Source organism: Simochromis diagramma, unplaced genomic scaffold, assembly GCF_900408965.1.
Source record: "Simochromis diagramma unplaced genomic scaffold, fSimDia1.1 OVJJ01000395.1, whole genome shotgun sequence".
Taxonomy (NCBI): domain Eukaryota; kingdom Metazoa; phylum Chordata; class Actinopteri; order Cichliformes; family Cichlidae; genus Simochromis; species Simochromis diagramma.
In genome coordinates, this window is record NW_024386844.1 from 103,652 (window position 1) to 122,759 (window position 19,108).

Sequence of the window (19,108 nt, forward strand, 5' to 3'; positions counted from 1 at the left end):
GTTCAGACAACAGGTCACATTCAATGTTTTCACAATTTGTAGAACTAATTATTACTAAAAGCTCTTTATAAATGCAACTGCAAAGCAGTGTAACTACATTTTATTGCTTCAAAATAATGTTCGCATAATATTCGCGTTTTGGCTGCTGTCACATCAAATAAAATTCTGGAATTTCACACAAAAATGGAGCCCAGCTGTCTTTTAGTCCAATTAACCTCACAGCAGTTTATTATTGGTCAGATAATTGTATTAGAAATGCTCCAAAAGGCTCCAACGGCACAAATACAATCCAGAGGTCCAGTTCAGGCTGCCTGCCACAGAACCCACATCGCTAATAATTTAAACTTTAATCCTTTTTTAAGCCTAACCAGTTTAAACAGGTGCGGTACAAAAAGAGTAGACCCCCCCATAGATGAAGCAATAAACATCCAGTGCATTTACAAGCAGAATTAAATGAAACTTAATTAAAAAGTAGAGGACCAATAACAGAGCCCTGTGGAACTCCACCACCTGTGAGAAAACACTCTGATGTCAGCTCTGGTTTCTGTAACGCACATTAATCTGAGCTTTTTACTGCATTCAGAAAACAGTTGTTTGGATGTAAAACGCTTCAGGTCATACCTTCAGAGGCTTATTATACACGTGTAATCATGTTCTTTTTACTTAAACACCCTGCTGTTCTCTGCACTCTATGATTATACCTGGTCTATTGTTGATATAGGCCTGACTCATTAAACCACAACACGTCGCTCTGTGTGTAACTGAATCTTGTTATTTTTTATATCAGGTTGTAAACATGCTGTAGAGTTGAAATTTTAACATGGAAGTCTATGAGCACTGGCACGCTGCTGGAGCCCCTAGTGGACAATAGAGGAAGTGCGGTTTTTGTAGCGCTTCTGGAGATCTGATGTGTGTGCACATGTGGGTTCAGGCTGATGGTGAAGGTGGACAATCCCATATGTGTGTGCGCTTTTAGAGGTGAATGCTAATTCTAAGCCTTTGTCTCCAGCCTGTCCGTCCGGTCATTTTAAAGCCGAGTCAGGACCTGTTGGCTGCAGCTCCTGTCCAGCCAATAGCAACACAAGAATCCCAGGCTCCGCCTACTGCCCGTGTCACTCTGGTTTCTATCGAGCCGACTCGGACCCGCCGCACAGTGCCTGCACACGTAAGTCCCTCTGCTTTTCATTTATTTTTCTTTATTATTGTAATTTCTGACAACACTGAAACCTCTTGTCCTACATTTCCCATCATGCAGCTGGAGAGTGTCTTTCACTAGGAACTCGCCTCTAGTCTCCACAGACTGACGTGATGTAATTTGTTATTAAATAATCTGGAGACCACTTTAAACTCTGTGTAAACTCTGGACCACAAACACACACACACACACACACACACACACACACACACACACACACACACACACACACACACAGGGCTCTTTGCCAACAAGCCTCCACGCCTCTTTAAGTACCCCGACCCACCCCTTTAACTACATCCCCTCAGGCAACAGCAATTAGGCAAATTAATAGGCTCATTACCTCTTTGTGCTTGTGTCCGTGTGTGTAATGTCGAGGTCTTACAGGTAACGACTGCACACACACACACACACACACACACACACACACACACACACACACACACACACACACACACAGGTCTCAGGTTACTCTGATGTTTGTGTGGAGGCAGGAAGTTCTTATCTCTCAGCTCCTCCATCAGTCTGCAGACAAAGAAGAAAAACTCATTACGCAGGAATGAAAACAGGCCGCCTGACTCTCAGGTATCAGCCGGCCTGAGAGTTGCTGCTCAGGGAAAAAAACGTAGATGATGTTGAGCGTCTGACAGGTGATACTCAGCAGGCACTGACCTGTGACCTTTGACCTCCGCAGAGCCTCCCTCGGCTCCTCGCTCCCCGGTGAGTCAGCTCAATGACACCATGGTGACTTTGGAGTGGAGCGAGCCACTGGACCGCGGAGGACGACATGACCTGACCTACAGAGTCCTGTGCTCCACCTGCGGGCCCGCCACTGCCACCAAGGTACGCCACCGCCATCTCTGTCACCATTAGCACCAGTCTGAGCTGTCAGATCTGACCCCGCCCCTTTTCTTCTTTCTCCTCTTCAGGTCACTTCCTGCTTCCCATGTGGCGACAGCGTTCTTTACCGGCCGGCGCAGAACGGCCTGACCCAGCGGCGTGTCGTCGTCTGGGGGCTCCGCCCACAAACAAAGTACATCTTCACCATCCAGTCGCTAAATGGCGTGTCTGCACTCAGCCACTCAGAGCCAGCCTCCAGCAAGCTCAACATCACCACCAGCAGAGATGGTACAGATACACACTACATTACCCAGAATTCTTTCGTGCACACAAACGTAATGATCAGTGAATGATGGTCTGTGTTTCTGTAGTTCCTCCTCCAGTATCTGGTCTGAGGAGGGTGGAGGCCTCAGAGAGCAGTCTGTCTTTAGAGTGGAGCGTCCCAGTTGTGCACAACCAGTACAAGATCCTGGACTACGAGCTGCGCTACAGCCCTGAGGTATACACACATGCTGGTTTTTCTGTGTTGCGAGGACCCTCGTTAACGTGCATCACTAGGACCTCTATGCTAAGTTAACCCTGAAGTAGGGCTGCTCAATTAATCGAATTTTAATCACGATTATGATCTGGGCTTTCAACGATCATTAAAAATGACTGAGCCGATTATTAGTCCCTCCCTCGTGCTTTACTCTCGCGCTGCTCCGTGTGGCAAATCGAGCGCACCTCTCTGCATTTCGAACACGCGTCACAACAATTAAGAGGACCCAAGGGAAGCTCGGAAAGCTAAGCAGAAGTTATTTGGAGGAGAGTGACTGCTGTTGGTTGAAAAGAGGTAAAAAAAAACTTCAGTGGTGTGGAAACATTATGGGTTCAGTCAGACGTGGATCAAGTAGACACAGTGTGTAAACTTTGCTACGGTGTCGTAGCTGCACCACAGAGCAACACTGCAACGTTCACTAAACATAGATGTTTACATTTTTCATTTATTTCTTATATTGCAAACATTTGCACTGTTATCAGTATTTGCACACTATTTTATATTAATTTTTAAAGTCACTATTCAATACATTGTTATTGTTAACCCGAGCAGCACGCTCCGTTTTGTGTAACTTTTTTTAAATCCCTGTAGAACCGGAACCGTGTAAGCTAGCGCAATTATTTGTTTTGCATATGAAACCGGAGGAGTTGTACTTACATCTTATGCCATCAGCTTGTCCTCGGTCACGGTTTCCTTCCACATAAAGCTTTGCAAAAACTGCATAAAAAGCACTTGCAGCAACAAAAACATAATATTCCAGAAACACGCTTTGCCGATCCGATCAGCTGTTTGTAACACTTGCTAGGTCCATCAGCACGAACTATAGCATGTCCGCCATGACCTGCCTGAAACAGGAAGTGACGTCATTTTCGCAGAAAATGTAGTTTTTTACTTGTAGGCCTTATAAGCATATACTGGTGTTTTTAAAAGTCATGTTTGACTCTATGCATTTCTGAATAGTTTCTGGGATGCTTAGAACTCGAATTGCACTGCTGGAAATAGTTTATTTTGATGCACCTGCTGTTTTCTTTGCAAATTTGCATCATAGGATTGTTTTTTTGTTTTTCCTGCAGTATATAAAAATTGGTGTATCTCCAAAATAAAACTATGAAGACACTCAAAATAAATTTCCTGTTGTTGTAAACTATTCTTTGCAACTTTTTTGTATTTAAAGTTTTGAGGGATAAACCTCTTAAATTTCTCCAAGTAGAAATATATGTAAAAAAACAAAAACGACTTTTAATTTTTTTTGTAGTTTATTGCACTTTTTCGCAATTAATGTAATTACTATGGACTTAATGCATACATATTATTAAAATATGGGCTATAACAGTTGTATTGTTGTATAGCAACTTGAAATGCTCCCACAAACGGCACTACAGCATGTAAAAATATAATATAAGCTCTGGCGGACTTGGTTCTATAGTAGGTCTTAAAGGGTTAAATAAATATCGTCAAATAATCGAGATCTCAATTTCAGTGAAAATAATCGTGATTATCATTTTTGCCATAATCAAGCAGACCTACCCTGAAGTTAACCTGGGCCCTGAGTCCATGTGAACTTCAAACCGAAGCCTTTTTTACGTTCTGTCTTTTAGTGTGTGTTTATAAAATATATCTAAAATTCCCAGAGCGTTACTTTGTAAAACATCCCATCTGGTTTTAGCAGGATTATCTTTGTAGAACTGGGTTTGGTTCTGTGCTGGAGCGAATGTATGTCTGCATATGTTAACTCTCACACACACACACACACACACACAGATTATAAGTGCAGATTAGATACGTTGTTTTGTCCTGTGAGGACCTTTGTTAATGCGTGTCACTATGACTCCTGCGTTACTCTAATGCCTACTCTTAACGTGTCCTTATCAGGATGGTGAGGAGTCGGTAGAGTGGCAATACGTGTTCAGCAGGTCTTCTTCTCTGGTGCTAAATGGGCTGCAGCGGGCGACGAGATACCGGGTGCAGGTCCGCGCTCGCTCTCAGGCCGGTTACGGCTCATTCGGTGCCGAGACCGGCTTCAACACGCTGCCTGACGGTACGAGGTCGCATGCTATTACATTTTCTTTAGAGTCTGAGAGGTGAGAACATTGAGATTCACTCCTGCGTGTTTGTTTCCTGGGTAGGTGTGTCCCAGCTGATGGTGACTGGAGTCTCGGCCTCTTTGGGGATACTGGTGCTCGCTGTGGCGGCCATAGTTGGCGTGTTCTGCTACCGGTGAGTGCGTGTGTTCAGGATGCACCCTCCCTGCTCCCCTCTGCAGAACAATAGAACACACTGACCTCAGGTTCACACACACACACAGAGCAGGGTGGGACATGTCGACTATATTAAGATGGAGAAACTCGACACTGTGAGAGCGATGGCGAGATACGGCGAGATAATCACATTCCTGAGAGAGCGACAGAACAAAGGATGTGTGTGTGTCTCCTGAGGAAACCAGAATCCCGCAGCTGCTCTGAATCTAAACAGCCGTCTGTACCTGTCTGTCTGTCACCAGGAGGAAGAGGAGCGCGCACATCCACGACAAGAGCGGCCACTACCAGATGGGGCAGAGTGAGTCTGACAGCCAATCAGAGACAGAGCTACAACTCGGCCAATGAGCCAGTCTGATACAAACGGTTTTAAATGAACGCGGCCGACTGACGATGATGATTGTGCTGTTTTTGTAGCGATGAAGGTTTACATCGACCCGTTTACCTACGAGGACCCAAATGAGGCCGTGAGGGAGTTCGCCAAAGAGATCGACGCCTCCTTCGTTAAGATCGAAGAGGTCATCGGAGCAGGTAACCCACACCTGTGTGTCTGCGTGGTGTAAACTTCTGTCACGGGCGAACTCCGCCCTCCAAGCCATAAGTTTTTGATGAAATTCTCATCAATCAGACCATTTCGGGTATTTTAAAAGAAACTGTGAATGCTCAGAGAGTGTTTTTACGAGTCCAGGAACCTTTTGAAGGAACGTCTGTGCAGCTAAAGGTTTTAGAGACGTCAGCCTTTTTGGGAATGCCAAAAACCTTTGAATGGTTTCGTGATTATTGTAATAAGTAAATCATTAAAGATTCAGGAACACATTATTAGTGGATATGGTGGAGTATATTTTGGGAATCTTGAGGAATTTCTCTGGGATCTGGAAGCATTTGTGGATGCTGTTCACCTCTGGAGCTTTGTTAGGGAGTCTGCACGGAGGCAGCAGCACGACAACAAAAAGCCCAAATATCTTCTGTTGTTTCTGAAAAGCCAAAACAAACTTATGGGTCTTAATAGGACTTTTATTTTGTAAAGTCTTCCAGATGTGTTTGTGACCTTTGACCCCCTCGAGAGCGGAACATTAACTTTCCCATGATGAGGCGAAGCTGTGTTCGCACTAAAAGAAAACATCAGATGTCATTTGTTCTCCGTCATGAACCCTGTTTTATTAAAAGTAAACACGCCACGTGCGCATTTGTGCGTGAGTGTGTGCGAGGGCGTGAGAGAGCGTGATTGATTGAGTGTGTGTGCAGCTACTGTAACAGTAGTGCTCTCAGTGATGACATTGGTGAGATGTAACTGGATAGCGGTTGCTGCGGAAACAAGGGTGCAAACTTTTCACCGCCGGCTGGCGAGCGCGCTCAGACACACACGCAGGCCACATGTGCGTGAGTGCTGAGGGAGGTGTTGACGTGCTGGTATGCGCTAATGAGCCTTAAAGGAACATTACACCCCTCCAGTATCAATAACACGAGTCCTCTTTATTGAGTAGATATGGGGCTGCGCGGCGTCGAGGGTTCGGCCCTGCTGCGATTGGCTGTTTTCAGGTGACCGTGTGACCTCATTAGTTGCTCTGACACGTGGAGTCCCTCAGGGTTCTGCTGTGGGTCCTCTACTGTTTCCGTCTTCAAAGAACGCAAAGATCTGCCTCCACTTAGGGAAACTTCGTTGCCTCCGGCCGGCGTGGACTCGCTCTGCTCTCACCTTAGACGACGCTCAGCGGCAGGTCTGTGTTTGGATTCTGGGGCTCTGCTGTCAGCCAATCTCTGCACCTCCAGATTTACATCCACCTGAACCTTTTTACACTCACTTTAAGCTCCACCTCCACCCTCTCATTTCCCGTGACCCCGCTCTGTCTGATTGGCCAGCATCCCCTCAAACCTCCTCCAGCTTTTCTTACCTTTACCTATTAGAGAAAACGAGATATGAGGCTGTTGTCTTCTAGCCTACAGGTGGAGGTGAATTTGGCAAGGTGGCTTTTCTTTTCTCATATTAGATATTTCTATGACATTAAGCCTGAAGGAAAACAAACACCTGGGAAAATACACCTGTGGAACGTCAGGTCATTACATTGTTGTTATGACTCGGCTGGATACACCTGGGCAGGAGTATGACTGTTTATTTTTACATTTGCTGTCATAACCATAGCCAATGTTACTACGTGATCTTTCATCACCTGCCCATGTGATTGTTTTTTAACAAAAATAACACCACCTCTGTGTTACCTTCCCATTTCCTGAATCAGGTGAGGACAGGTGCACAGACAGTGTTGTGTTCAGTATATCTGAAATCTTTTCATGTGGCAGTTTTATCATTAATCTGGGGATTAAATTTGAATAAATTATCCCCAGTGAAATACAGGTGTGTTCTTCCATTTGAGTTGTAACTATTGTAAAAGTAATGTAACCTGTGCCGTATACCTGTACAGGTGAGTTTGGCGAGGTGTGTCGTGGTCGGCTGAGGATCCCGGGCAGGAAGGAGAACTACGTGGCCATTAAGACCCTGAAGGGTGGCTACACGGAAAAGCAGAGGCGGGACTTCCTGTCGGAGGCGTCCATCATGGGACAGTTCCAGCACCCTAACATCATCCACCTGGAGGGAGTCATCACCACTTCCTGCCCCGTCATGATCCTCACCGAGTTCATGGAGAACGGGGCGCTCGACAGCTTCCTGAGGGTGAGAGGGGGACAGTCACAGACCAGCAAACCTGTCTGACCTTTTCCCTGTCTGACCCTCTACCTGTCTGACCCTCTACCTGTCTGACCCTCTACCCGTCTGACCTTCTACCCGTCTGACCCTTTACCTGTCTGACCCTCTACCTATATGACCCCCTACCTGTCTGACCCTCTACCTGTCTGACCCCCTACCTGTCTGACCCTCTACCTGTCTGACCCTCTACCTATATGACCCCCTACCTGTCTGACCCTCTACCTGGCTGACCCTCTACCTATATGACCTTCTACCTGGCTGACCCTCTACCTGGCTGACCCTCTACCTATATGACCTTCTACCTGGCTGACCCTCTACCTGTCTGACCTTTTCCCTGTCTGACCCTCTACCTGTATGACCCTCTACCTGTCTGACCCTCTACCTGTCTGACCCTCTACCTATATGACCCCCTACCTGTCTGACCCTCTACCTGGCTGACCCTCTACCTATATGACCTTCTACCTGGCTGACCCTCTACCTGTCTGACCTTTTCCCTGTCTGACCCTCTACCTGTATGACCCTCTACCTGTCTGACCCCCTACCTGTCTGACCCCCTACCTGTCTGACTCTCTACCTGTCTGACCGTCTACCTGTCTGTTTTCAGATGAATGATGGCCAGTTTACCACCATCCAGCTGGTGGGGATGCTGCGCGGCATCGCAGCAGGAATGAAGTATCTTTCTGAAATGAGCTACGTCCATAGAGACCTGGCGGCTCGTAACATCTTGGTGAACTCCAACCTGGTCTGTAAGGTGAGGGTGTGGCCCTGCACACCTGTCCGCTCGACTAATCTAAACAGATCTGACAGTTGTGGTTTTGTGTTTTTCAGGTGTCAGATTTTGGCCTGAGCAGGTTTCTGACTGAAAACTCGTCAGACCCGACGTACACCAGCTCTCTGGTGAGTAACTGTCACAGTCTGTCTCTTTATGATTTCTGATATCCTTATCTCAGACACAAAGGCCACACCCATCTGCTGTAAGGGACAGCCAATCAGAATAAAGTTGGCTTAAAGGAAAGAAGATGAAAGGGGCTCTTTGAGACAGAGGATGGACTGGGGGGGCTGGTTTCAGATAAAGGTTTACTTTGAACTGTGAATCATGCAAAGCTGCTCAACTCGCATGTTGTTGCTACAAGTTGAGTTTTGTCTCTGATCATGACAGCTCTTAACAGGAAGTCTTTTATTCATCAGTAGATGATGAATGTTGTCTTTAAGACCTTCATCATCAATCACGTCTGTCTGGTTGGTCTTTCAGCTCTGTTTTGGTTCTGCTGGAGATCCTCAGGGTTCTGATCCTCTGTTGTTGAGCATTACCTGGGTGCTTTTATTGTGAAATTCGGTTATTACCTGACTGATCCAGTCTTGTTTTTTAGGGCGGCAAGATTCCCATTCGGTGGACGGCTCCTGAAGCCATCGCGTACAGGTGAGTGCCAGTACTGCAGGCTGGCGTAGTGGATAAAGGCTTCCTCTTCTTATTGTTATTATAGTGTTCTGTAGATAATCATTTGATGAACTTACTGTCTGATTGCAGGAAGTTCACTTCAGCCAGCGACACGTGGAGTTACGGGATTGTCATGTGGGAAGTGATGTCATACGGGGAGCGACCGTACTGGGACATGAGCAACCAGGACGTAAGGAACAAAGTTATACATTTAAAACTTGATTGTTTGGAGGTTCATGGACGTGAAACTACGACTGAATCATTAGTGCTCATTTACAATAAAAGAAGCTGAAATTATTCCAGCAAAGGTGTCCAAAGCTGATGGTTAAAAAAGCCGTTTCATCAGAATGACAGAGTGCTCACTGCCTCTCACGCTTCTGCTTCATCAGGTGATAAACGCCATCGAGCAGGACTACAGGCTTCCCCCGCCGCCGGAGTGCCCCGCCTCCCTGCACGCGCTCATGCTGGACTGCTGGCAGAAGGAGCGAGCCAACCGGCCGAGGTTCTGCGACGTGGTGGCGTCCCTCGACAGGCTGATCCGAAACCCCACCTCCCTGAAAGTGACGCACCCAGAGGCACAGAGGTGAGGCTCGATGAAGGAGAGGGGGAGGGGGCCGGAGCCGTGGAATGTCATTCAGGCACCAGCTGGTGGGTTCGGGGTCAAAGGTCAGAGTGTGGCAGGGAGACAAAGGAATGTGGGGCAGCCAGCTGTGTGATTGACAGCTGTTTACACAAGCAGGTGCACATTCCTGGATTAAAACTCCAAATGAAGCCGTGTCCTCCTGACTGTCCACCTCCTCTTTCAGTGAAGGAACATCAGAGACACGAGGAGGAGGATGGAGATCAGTGTCAGATAAGAATGAGATTGTTTTAACGGCGAGAGCAGAGGCCACGTGCATGTTTGTGCTTTCTGAGAGGAATAAAGTTCCTGTAGTTTGTTAGCAGCAGATAGTAAAGCAGTACCACGGGTGGAGCAGCCGCTCCTCGTTCTGCTCCGCAGCCTCGGGGAGCTCACTGTGGGTCTTTCAGGTTCTGGTTAAACTGTGCAGACCAAACAGGAAGTTAAGTTTCAGCTCGCCTTACGTGCATGAGTTCAGTTGCTGGGTATTTTGGAAATTCACAAATATTTGCCAAAGGGCGGAGGAGGAGTAAAGTGATGCAAGAATCTCAGTGCGAGGCTTCTGTGACACAGCGCGAAACTATTTTTTCTCTCTTTGCCAAAGTGGACATATTTTCACTTGCACGAACACGTATGTGGCACTGTTGCCTGGCACGGATTTCAGGTTGTTTTGAACACACCGTGAGAGCAACCCTCCATAGCAGGACGAGGACCTCCACCTGAGTCCAAGAGGTGGAGCCAGGTCCATCCACCACAGCAGCTGGCCAATCTGCCGAGACAAATCGGAAAACAGGAAACCTCTGGGATCGGTGGTTAGCAAGGACTGAACTTTCAAAATAAAAACAGGACAAGTCTCCTGTATAATAAGTTGAAGCAGTGATGCAACACTGTAAAGAAAATAATTTAATACCATAAAACCATCAGACTGGGTGTAACATGTGGTGGAAACCAGCAGGGATGATTTTATCCTGCTGTGTGACACGATCCTTCCTGATGTTCAAAGTAAAGTCATGTGCTTGGATACAACATGGTAACATTTCTGTCACATGAACACAAACGTTTTCACATGACTCTGGTCTGTCTTCTCCATCATCATTAAGTATGGGTGCCTTATAAAAGCAGACGTTTCAGCCGTTTGTTGGTCCGAAGCTTTCAGATGCAATTTCCAAACAATTCAACATAATCATCACAGCAAATTAATCTCAGACTCTGCACTTAGATCAGGACTGAAAGTGTGAGGCTCGTTTGGAAGAGCTGACAGGAGAGAATAGGCAGGTTTGGAAACTATCTGAGAAAACTCACAAGACAACGTCCCAGCCTGGAAGTGTAAACTACACCATCATGGTCGGGGAAAACCAAGTTGACCATGAGCTCCTATTCTGGAGTCTGTCTGACAGCCAAAGCTGGGTCATGAACGGGATAATGATCCCAAACACAGCAGCTCCTGGGAAAACTTTCTCCTTTACACCAAATTACACGTCTTTGATTTTAAGACTGAAAAAGGGGTTAAAATGTAAAGCTTAGCAGCTATATTTAAGACCTACATGTCATTTTAAGGGTTTCGTGGCTTGAAGCCAGCACGCTCTGCTTATTTTAACCATAACAGAGCAGGAGAATAAATCTCACGCTCACATATTCATGCCACATATTTTATAGGCTGCAGGTCTGAACACGCTGCTCTAATAATGACTCGCTGAGGAATGTCATGGTTCACATCTGCCCTGTCCTTTCAGCCTGTCCCATCCTCTGTTGGACCAGCGAGTCCCGCCTCCTCTGTCGGCATGCGGTTCGGTCTCCGAGTGGCTCCGAGCCATAAAGATGGAGCGCTACGAGCAGAGCTTCCTGCAGGCCGGATTCACCAACCTGGACATCGTCTCGCAGCTCAACACTGAGTAAGACACTTATTCTTTCTGTGATTGGCTGCCTGCCAGTCATCACTCAGGGAAACCAAGCTCTATAATTTTATTTATTTATTTGCATCACCCTCTTTCTGTTTCCATAGAGACCTCCTCAGAGTGGGCGTGACCCTTGCAGGGCACCAGAAGAAGATACTCTCCTCCATCCAGACGCTCAGGATACACAAAGCTCCACCCACCATGCTCTACTGACCAATCGCAGCCTGGTCACAGCACAACACTCAAAATGACCCTGACGCTGTCCACCGTTGTACCCGATCCAGCCAATGGGAACGCTTTACAGCCTGAAACACTAACTGATGCAGTTTCAACCAATCAGAACGAAGGAATGAGATGACCGTTCTTTGGCGGGCTGGTTGAATCTCAGGATTTCTATTGGCTCGTCTCGCTGAACCACATCCCAAGGTTGCTTGTTTTTTTAAATCCACTCTGAACAGCAGAGCTCACAGAAATCAGCCAATCAGCATCCAGCACAGAAAGGATGTTGGAAGACTTTGGAAATTATTCCTTATGTGGACTCTTCTGATTGGATGTTCCTCCACTGTAAAGACTAAGCTCCGCCCCTTGCTGGGAGCATAGCTTTCCCAGCCTGTTTGATGGCTGGATTTCCAGGGCAGGAGGATTTTCCACTGAAGAAACACCAAGAGAGAAAAATTACAGGCAGAAAATGACTAAATTCTGCTGGAAACACAAGCAGGATACTTTGGTTTGTACTTCCTGTAGAAGAAACAGACCCTTTGCAGGATGCTGCCACTGTGACCGCACAGACCTGAGAGCCTTTTAAAATGAGCCGAACGGGTTTTACGGTGACGTGGCCGGTGTTTGAGTTTCTTCAAGCAGGAATCTGAACACACGTGTTTCTGAAGGACATCTTGGGAATGTGGGACATGCGGGAGGAAATGTCACAGGAATTCCAACGCACCGGTCGGTAATCTCCCTCTCAGTGGGATTATTTCCACACCAGCGTTCAGGACCATCTGATGGGATTCGTGATGTGACCTGTCAGCATGTTCTAGTAAAGTTTCAGCATCATAGTGTTTGTAATCTGTGAGGAATATTCTGGGGTTGCCTCAGAAAACACCGGTGTACTTTTCAAGGAAGTCTTTGGGAATGTTCGCTCCTTGCTCAGACCAGAACTTTTCCAAATGTGACTCATCGGGTGCTGAAATTCTCTGGATTAAGGGAAGTCACGTGGGAGTATTTAACTGTACACACGGTAGTTTTCTCAATCAGACTGAAAGTTTTTTAAATTGTTCGGTGCCTACAAACGATCGAAGCCCACCTGTAGTGGGTTTCTGTGTTGTGAACGTACTCAAGTGTATTTTGTCCTCCAGCTGTAAGGCATCCATCATCTACATGATCTCCCCTTTGTAGACTCAGCTCCCTGTGGCCTAAATGTACGTGACTGTCATTTATCAGCCTTTCACGTGTTGGGATGAAGCCACTGCAGGTTTAATGTTTTAAGACCATTTTCCACAGGAAGTGAAAAGCCATTCAAAGCTTCAGTGTTGGACACGAGGACTACGTTTGAGGACTACAGCAGACATCTTTTTGTTTAATCGTGAACTATTGATGGTTTTGTATCGTAGCACTTTTTTTTTGTACCTGATATTTGATCGTATTTTTACACAAAGCAGGAGATCAGAGTTTTTATAGTAAACCTACATTTCAGGCGAAACGTCGTCTTCACTTTCTGAAGAGAAACATATAAAAACAATCTGCCTTAGCTTTCACGGAGGCGAGTGAGACGATCCAGGTTCAGGACCAAAGATCACATCTGCCCACTGGAGCGAGACTGTGCGTCTGCCTCGCTACATAAATGTTTAACGGCGGCCCACAAGCCAGCTCTTCCACTTTTACAACACTAACATTAACCATCAGGCCAACATTTGGCAGTTTGCCTCTTCAGTCTCTTCTGTTCTCCGGCCAAACACTCATTAATGTGAGGAGCAGTGTTTGTTAGTGATGCTTCACAGACAGGAAATACCTGAACACTGCCATCACCTTCCTCCCCGAGCCACCGTGTTCTTTAAAAATTTAGTTTTATATAAACTAAATTATTGTCATGGTGGTCATCGTCTCAGGTATAACTCCAGCAGACGATGATCAGCCAGTTAAAACCACCGAACTAATCATGTGACCTGGAGGAGATTGTCCACTGCAGTGTTTCTGCAGAGGTTTGCATGCATGCAAAGGAGCTGTTGGGTAACAGAATATAACAGGTGTTCTCCTACATTTTTGAACGTCACGATAAGTCTCGTATCCTGTCGTTGCAGAGCAGTAACCTGGTAGGAACAGACGAGACTGAAAAGGCCTCTGAGATCAGAGCTGACTGAAATATAGAACAAAAAGAAAGGATTGTTGGCTGTAGATCAGGGGTGGCCAACTCCAGGCCTTGAGGGCCGCTGTCCTGCAGGGTTTAGATCTCACCTTGGGTCATCACACCTGAATCACATGATTAGTTCGTTATCAGGCCTCTGGAGAACTTCAGGACATGCTGAGGAGCTAATTTAGCCATTAAAATCAGACACATCTAAAACCTGCAGGACACCGGCCCTCGAGGCCTGGAGTTCCCCGCCCCTGCTGTAGATCCTTCGGTTATAGGGTGGGACTTTTGGATGGATGAAAACATGAAACTGCCAAAAGGAGCTGCCGACATACTTTGGTGGGCCTCCAGCTGGAGGCTGAAACATCCAGTAAACCTTCTGTCATCCGAGTTCTGATCATCAGGACTGAATCACGATGAAAAGTCTGAGTAATCCACTTCTAATGGTATTTTTACTGAATCACATAAACTGGTTCATTGGTCCATTACCTGCCAGTCAAAGCACTAACGGGCCAATAACAGCTCCTCTTTGTCATGCCTCCTTTCTGTAAGTCACAGTGTTGCATGATGGGAGTTTGAGTCAGTGGCAGTCCACCATCGATCCACTTTCATTGGACGGACAAATGTAAACACTTTGTTTTGGGAAACAAGTTTTATTTAAATGCGTAATTTTGAATGTTGTGAACTCAGCTCTGCCTTTTATACGTCCACACTAATGTATGAGAATATTTTTATTGTTAATAATGTTGTCATAAAGAAGGATGTCCACTGGGCGAGGGAAAACTCCAATAAAGATGCCCGACGACACGTCTGCTGCCTGTCTGTCTGCTTTACGTTAAAACCAGGAGAAAACTTTTACTGTGCCAGACGTTTCCAGTTATTTATGAAGTAAAACCAAACTCGGGCGCCTCTTTGTAGCCGTCTGAGTCACCGTCAGTGACAAATACGTTAGCGCGCAGATATCAGAGGACGTGTTGTTTCGAGCTCGCAGGGGTCGGGAAGGAAACGTGGTTTGGCCTGATTTAAGCTCCAGACGAGACGGGTTAGATCCACTCCAGGCTCAGCAGGTTAAACCCCCGATGGGAGCGTAAGAACACGGCGCTCGGCAGATCAAACCCAAAGAGATGAGGGTTAGGTGGGCCAGCTTTAAGACGAGCTACAGGTTAAGGTTAGGTATGAATCGTTGTAATTATGAGTTTAGAGCATCTGAGTCAGAGGGCTGGGTTTGGATTAGAGCGGGTTTATCCCGTTAGAAGACGGGATTTTGGTTTTTGAATGTTGTTCTTTCAAGTCACGCAACCAGGTAACAAGGAGATCATTCTGTAGAGTGTAGATAACAATAAAGGGAATCTAACCCAACCCTGTGATTGGGTAGTTTTAGGTACTCCGCAGTAAGCTCGGCTTCACTTCTCTGCAGACAAAAGGACGCCACCTTGGTACTTCATGGTTAACAGACTCTTGCAGTTCATGGTTACATTCTGCCATCAGCTTCATCCTGCTGGGTCATATCACGCCTCCAGCACACGTCTCAGCATCTGGTTTACCTGATCTAACAGGAACTGATGCAGTCGTCTTAGGAACGTTTCACACACAGGATTGTTTTAACGATTTTGATATCGATCACTTCTAAGGCCGCTCGTGGCCTCACTCTGAGCTGCAGCTCTGACCTTTCACTAAGAGCACATACCTTTAAATCCTCGGGCAGATGTCTTCAGCCTGTTTCGGGGCGCGGCTGAAGACCAGGGGCCGAGGCTCTGGAACAATCTGCCCGAGGTGACTCGAGATTTCATTTCCTTTCAACTACATTTTATTTCCTGCAGAATTTCTTTTACGATCTTTGTGCACATTTAGCTTTCTGACTCTGTCACATCATTATATCATAATATGTGGATCTAAAAAAAGAACAAAGACACTTAGATTAAATATATGACGACGCCTCAGAACAGTGATGTGAATATTTAATGAAACCAGGTTCAATTAATCTGATTTTAATCAGAAAATATTTCCAAACAGCCTGATGATGTCATGTTTCCCCGACTGATCTGCAGAACAAAACACAATGAGAAAGAAAACAAGGCGTTATCTGTGAAACAAGCTGTAATTAAACCTCGAACAGACGAAGCATGTAAACGTGACGGGTGTAAAACTGTCTCAGGTTCATTACGAGGAACGAGAACAACATCTGTCCTGCTGTCATCTTCTGATGATGTACAACAGCTCTCGGTTTTAGTCGTTGAGCCGCAATTTGTGAACTCTTCAGAAACGCCGACCTTTGACCCCCGAGCTCTCTCCAGGTCCGTGTTGCGGCTGCAGATAACGGCCTGTGTGTGGCGTGTGTGCAAATCATAGGAAACTTAAAACAGTCTCCTCGTTTCCTCTGACGGTGATGGTTTGAGCTCAGAGCACAGAAGAGTTTCATTTAACTTCAGATTGCCTTCAGTGTGACCTTTGACCTTCAAGAGACAAACAGACCACCAGCACTGAGTGTTTCTTATCAGGGCTGAGATGATGGAGGGATGAGCGGCTGACAGACAGAAGGCAGACCCGATGGAGGTCCGAGACATCGTCGTGTCTGCTGACGGGGCATTTCATTTATAACACCGTCGGGCAGGCGAGAGGTCGGGGTTCACTCAGAAGGTTTGTGTTTGTTTTAAAGATTAACTTTAGGCCTAATTCACAGTTACTGACAGAGATGAGCAGGGAGGTGAAGAGACTCCTGAAAAAGTGTTTTTCTGTGTCTGTCAGTGTTCGGGTCACTGCCACAGACCCACCAGCTTCTTCTAGAGCGAATCTTCAGATCAAAGTCTCCAGAAGAACTGTGGGAGCAGCAGAGCTTCTCAGAGCCGCTTCCTCCTGCTCCTCTGGGAGACAAAGACACAAAACCAGCTGACATTCCCAAAAACCCTCCCCAAGGAGGCATCCACAGATAATGCACCACCTCAACTGCTCCCCTTCCAGGCGCTTTTTATTGTAATTTAAAGACCCTCCAACAGTTTATGAGCAAGCATTCGGCGACAGTAGGAAGGACGACACCTCCATCGGGGCCAGGATCGGGGAGCTGTGACCGGTTGTGGGTGAGGGAGGGAGACAGGAGCCTCCCTCTAAGCCTGAGAGAAGTTTCTGATGTTTGTACCAGGAAACTGGAAACGGCTCAAACAGCAGGCGTCTGTCTTCTCCACTTCTGACCACTATTTCAGGATCCCTCCGTTTTCTGTGGTTGAATTTGAAGCTACTTCCTGTCTTTCTGCTTTTCCAGTTTGTCGTGCACGTTAAAGGCAGTCGTAAAAAGCGCTTCCAAAAGCTTCAGCCCTGCAGTCTGAATGAGCCTGACGTGACTCGATTGATGCTGTGATGATGTGCTGAATGCGAAACAGACTGTCTGAACCAGGAGAACAGAGGCGCGTCGCAAACAGGAAACATACGTTTGAATGCTGAATGTTTCAGCCGAAGCCTCATAGTTGCAGAGAGCAGAAGGCCCCGTGTTTACTATAAGCTTACAGACTTTCCCTTTGAGCGCCTGAAATGTGAGAGCGTAAATACATCCTGGGCTTGTTCCCCTCAGATGAGTCCAGCATGTGCTCCACTTTCAGCTAACAGATGTGAAAATTGCAGCCGAGCGACTCGGCAGCTGTCACTGATCATAATTAGCTTCTGAAATCTCCATTCACCGCTCAGCGCTCGCTCCGTGACGTCTCCCCGAGTTCCCTGAACCTCAGCAACTCCAAAGTAAGGAGCCGCGTTCCTCCAGGCAGGTAAGAGCACGCCGCTCCAGGCCGGCAGGTGTTCCACTTTAACGCCAACAAACACGCAGCGACGGCCACATGTGGGAGGTCAGAGGTCAGAGCAGCTCGAGTAGGAGCATGTGGTTCGAGTGACTGACAGTCGGCGAAACTCGAGCCTGAACAAACACTCGACAGAGTCTCGGGCTCTGAGAGCAAAGGCAGGGCGTTTTCTGCGACCCTTCACCTTCATTCATGTCGTTTGTGGCTCCGCGTACTTCACACATTCTCACTGATCACCATGACGATGGAGAGTCCAGTCGTTCCCGTTTCCGGGTCCAGCTTGCGTCCCGCCATCATGTGACTAATAAACCTGAAAAGCTGGCAGATGTTCCACCAGCTGTTTGTTTTGCAGTTGCTTTTGGATAAACTCGCTTTAAATGCGGCGCTGCCCTCAAACTGAGCATGAGCAGGACTCTTCAGTAAATCAGTTTCAGGATTTGGTAACTGATATGTTACCTTTGGGGGTTTCTATTAAAAACAGGCTCCAAGCTTTTCTGGGGACTGTGATTTAAATCTTCCCCCATAAAGACAACATTTGACGACCTCCTCCGAACCCTTAATGACGAGTGCCGTGGTATATATCAATAAAGTTGTGGTTAGACAACTATTAGGATGGTTTCTGGGTTTTTCCAAGAGTTGCTGCACAGGCAGAGACCACCCTCACTAACTGGATGTCATCTTGTTCTACAAGCTGAACCATAGAAACAGCTCAGTTCAGAAACGAGCTTCACGTTGTCTCCTAGCAGGCCTTTCAGATGTAAAGACACTTTAAAGTAGCAGCGTCTGTACAGGCAGGCGGCGTGGATAAGCCCTGTAATACTTCCTGTTTCCTGCTTCGGGACTAGCTCAGGTCCAGGTGTCTAACTCTGTAATCTTTATATAACTTGTTGCGCATGTCCAGATACAAGCGGCTCATATTAGTTTCCTCCTTGGCTGATTTCAGGCTCAGACATCCAGCGGCTGCAGTAGAGCTGCTGAGGTGGTTTGAGCACCTGAACGCCTCCCTTTGAAGGTTTCTGGGCAAGCCCAGCTGGGAGGAGATCCCATGACAGCGCCATAACTTTTTGGAGAGTATTTAAATATTTCCCTGTCCCTGGCAGATTAAACATCGCTGAGGAAAAGGGCGTCTGGATTACACTGATCAAACTGCTGCCACCGTAGCCGAGCTTCAGACCAGTGGAGGAAAAAGGATGGATGTTACTTAATCGCAGGACATTTGCGTTTTTTATTGAAACCGCATGAAGTTCTTCCAAAACTCCTTCAGCGGTGCCAAGAAATCATAGATCCTCCCAAAGAACCACCGAAACCTCTGAAACCTCAACTACAGCTGTGAGAGCTTAGAGGAAGACCTCTGAGAGAGCGTCCGAGCAAACTCTCCGGTGTTCCCGACGATCAAACTCTCTGACGTTCCCCTGAAACTGAAAAACAGCACAGCAAACACCTGAACCAGCCTCACGTTGTTCCTCAGAGGAGCACTTTTATTACTGAGGTGCTCCCT

At 46.8% G+C, this 19,108-nt stretch overlaps 1 protein-coding gene across 1 annotated transcript in view; it reads left to right on the forward strand.

Moving 5' to 3' along the window:
* Positions 1-14,635, forward strand: part of LOC120732006 (ephrin type-B receptor 4b-like) — a 36,459-nt gene extending 21,824 nt beyond the window's left edge. Inside the window, exons 6-21 of the mRNA XM_040029389.1 lie at positions 1,010-1,165; positions 1,890-2,038; positions 2,125-2,323; positions 2,407-2,534; positions 4,446-4,611; positions 4,700-4,790; positions 5,074-5,129; positions 5,246-5,359; positions 7,249-7,496; positions 8,134-8,280; positions 8,358-8,426; positions 8,900-8,949; positions 9,058-9,157; positions 9,357-9,550; positions 11,320-11,478; positions 11,589-14,635. Of these exons, the coding sequence (XP_039885323.1) occupies positions 1,010-1,165; positions 1,890-2,038; positions 2,125-2,323; positions 2,407-2,534; positions 4,446-4,611; positions 4,700-4,790; positions 5,074-5,129; positions 5,246-5,359; positions 7,249-7,496; positions 8,134-8,280; positions 8,358-8,426; positions 8,900-8,949; positions 9,058-9,157; positions 9,357-9,550; positions 11,320-11,478; positions 11,589-11,694 (2,132 nt within the window). The 3' untranslated portion in view covers positions 11,695-14,635. The remainder of the gene's footprint in view (positions 1-1,009; positions 1,166-1,889; positions 2,039-2,124; positions 2,324-2,406; positions 2,535-4,445; positions 4,612-4,699; positions 4,791-5,073; positions 5,130-5,245; positions 5,360-7,248; positions 7,497-8,133; positions 8,281-8,357; positions 8,427-8,899; positions 8,950-9,057; positions 9,158-9,356; positions 9,551-11,319; positions 11,479-11,588) is intronic.
* The last annotated feature ends 4,473 nt before the right edge of the window (positions 14,636-19,108 follow it).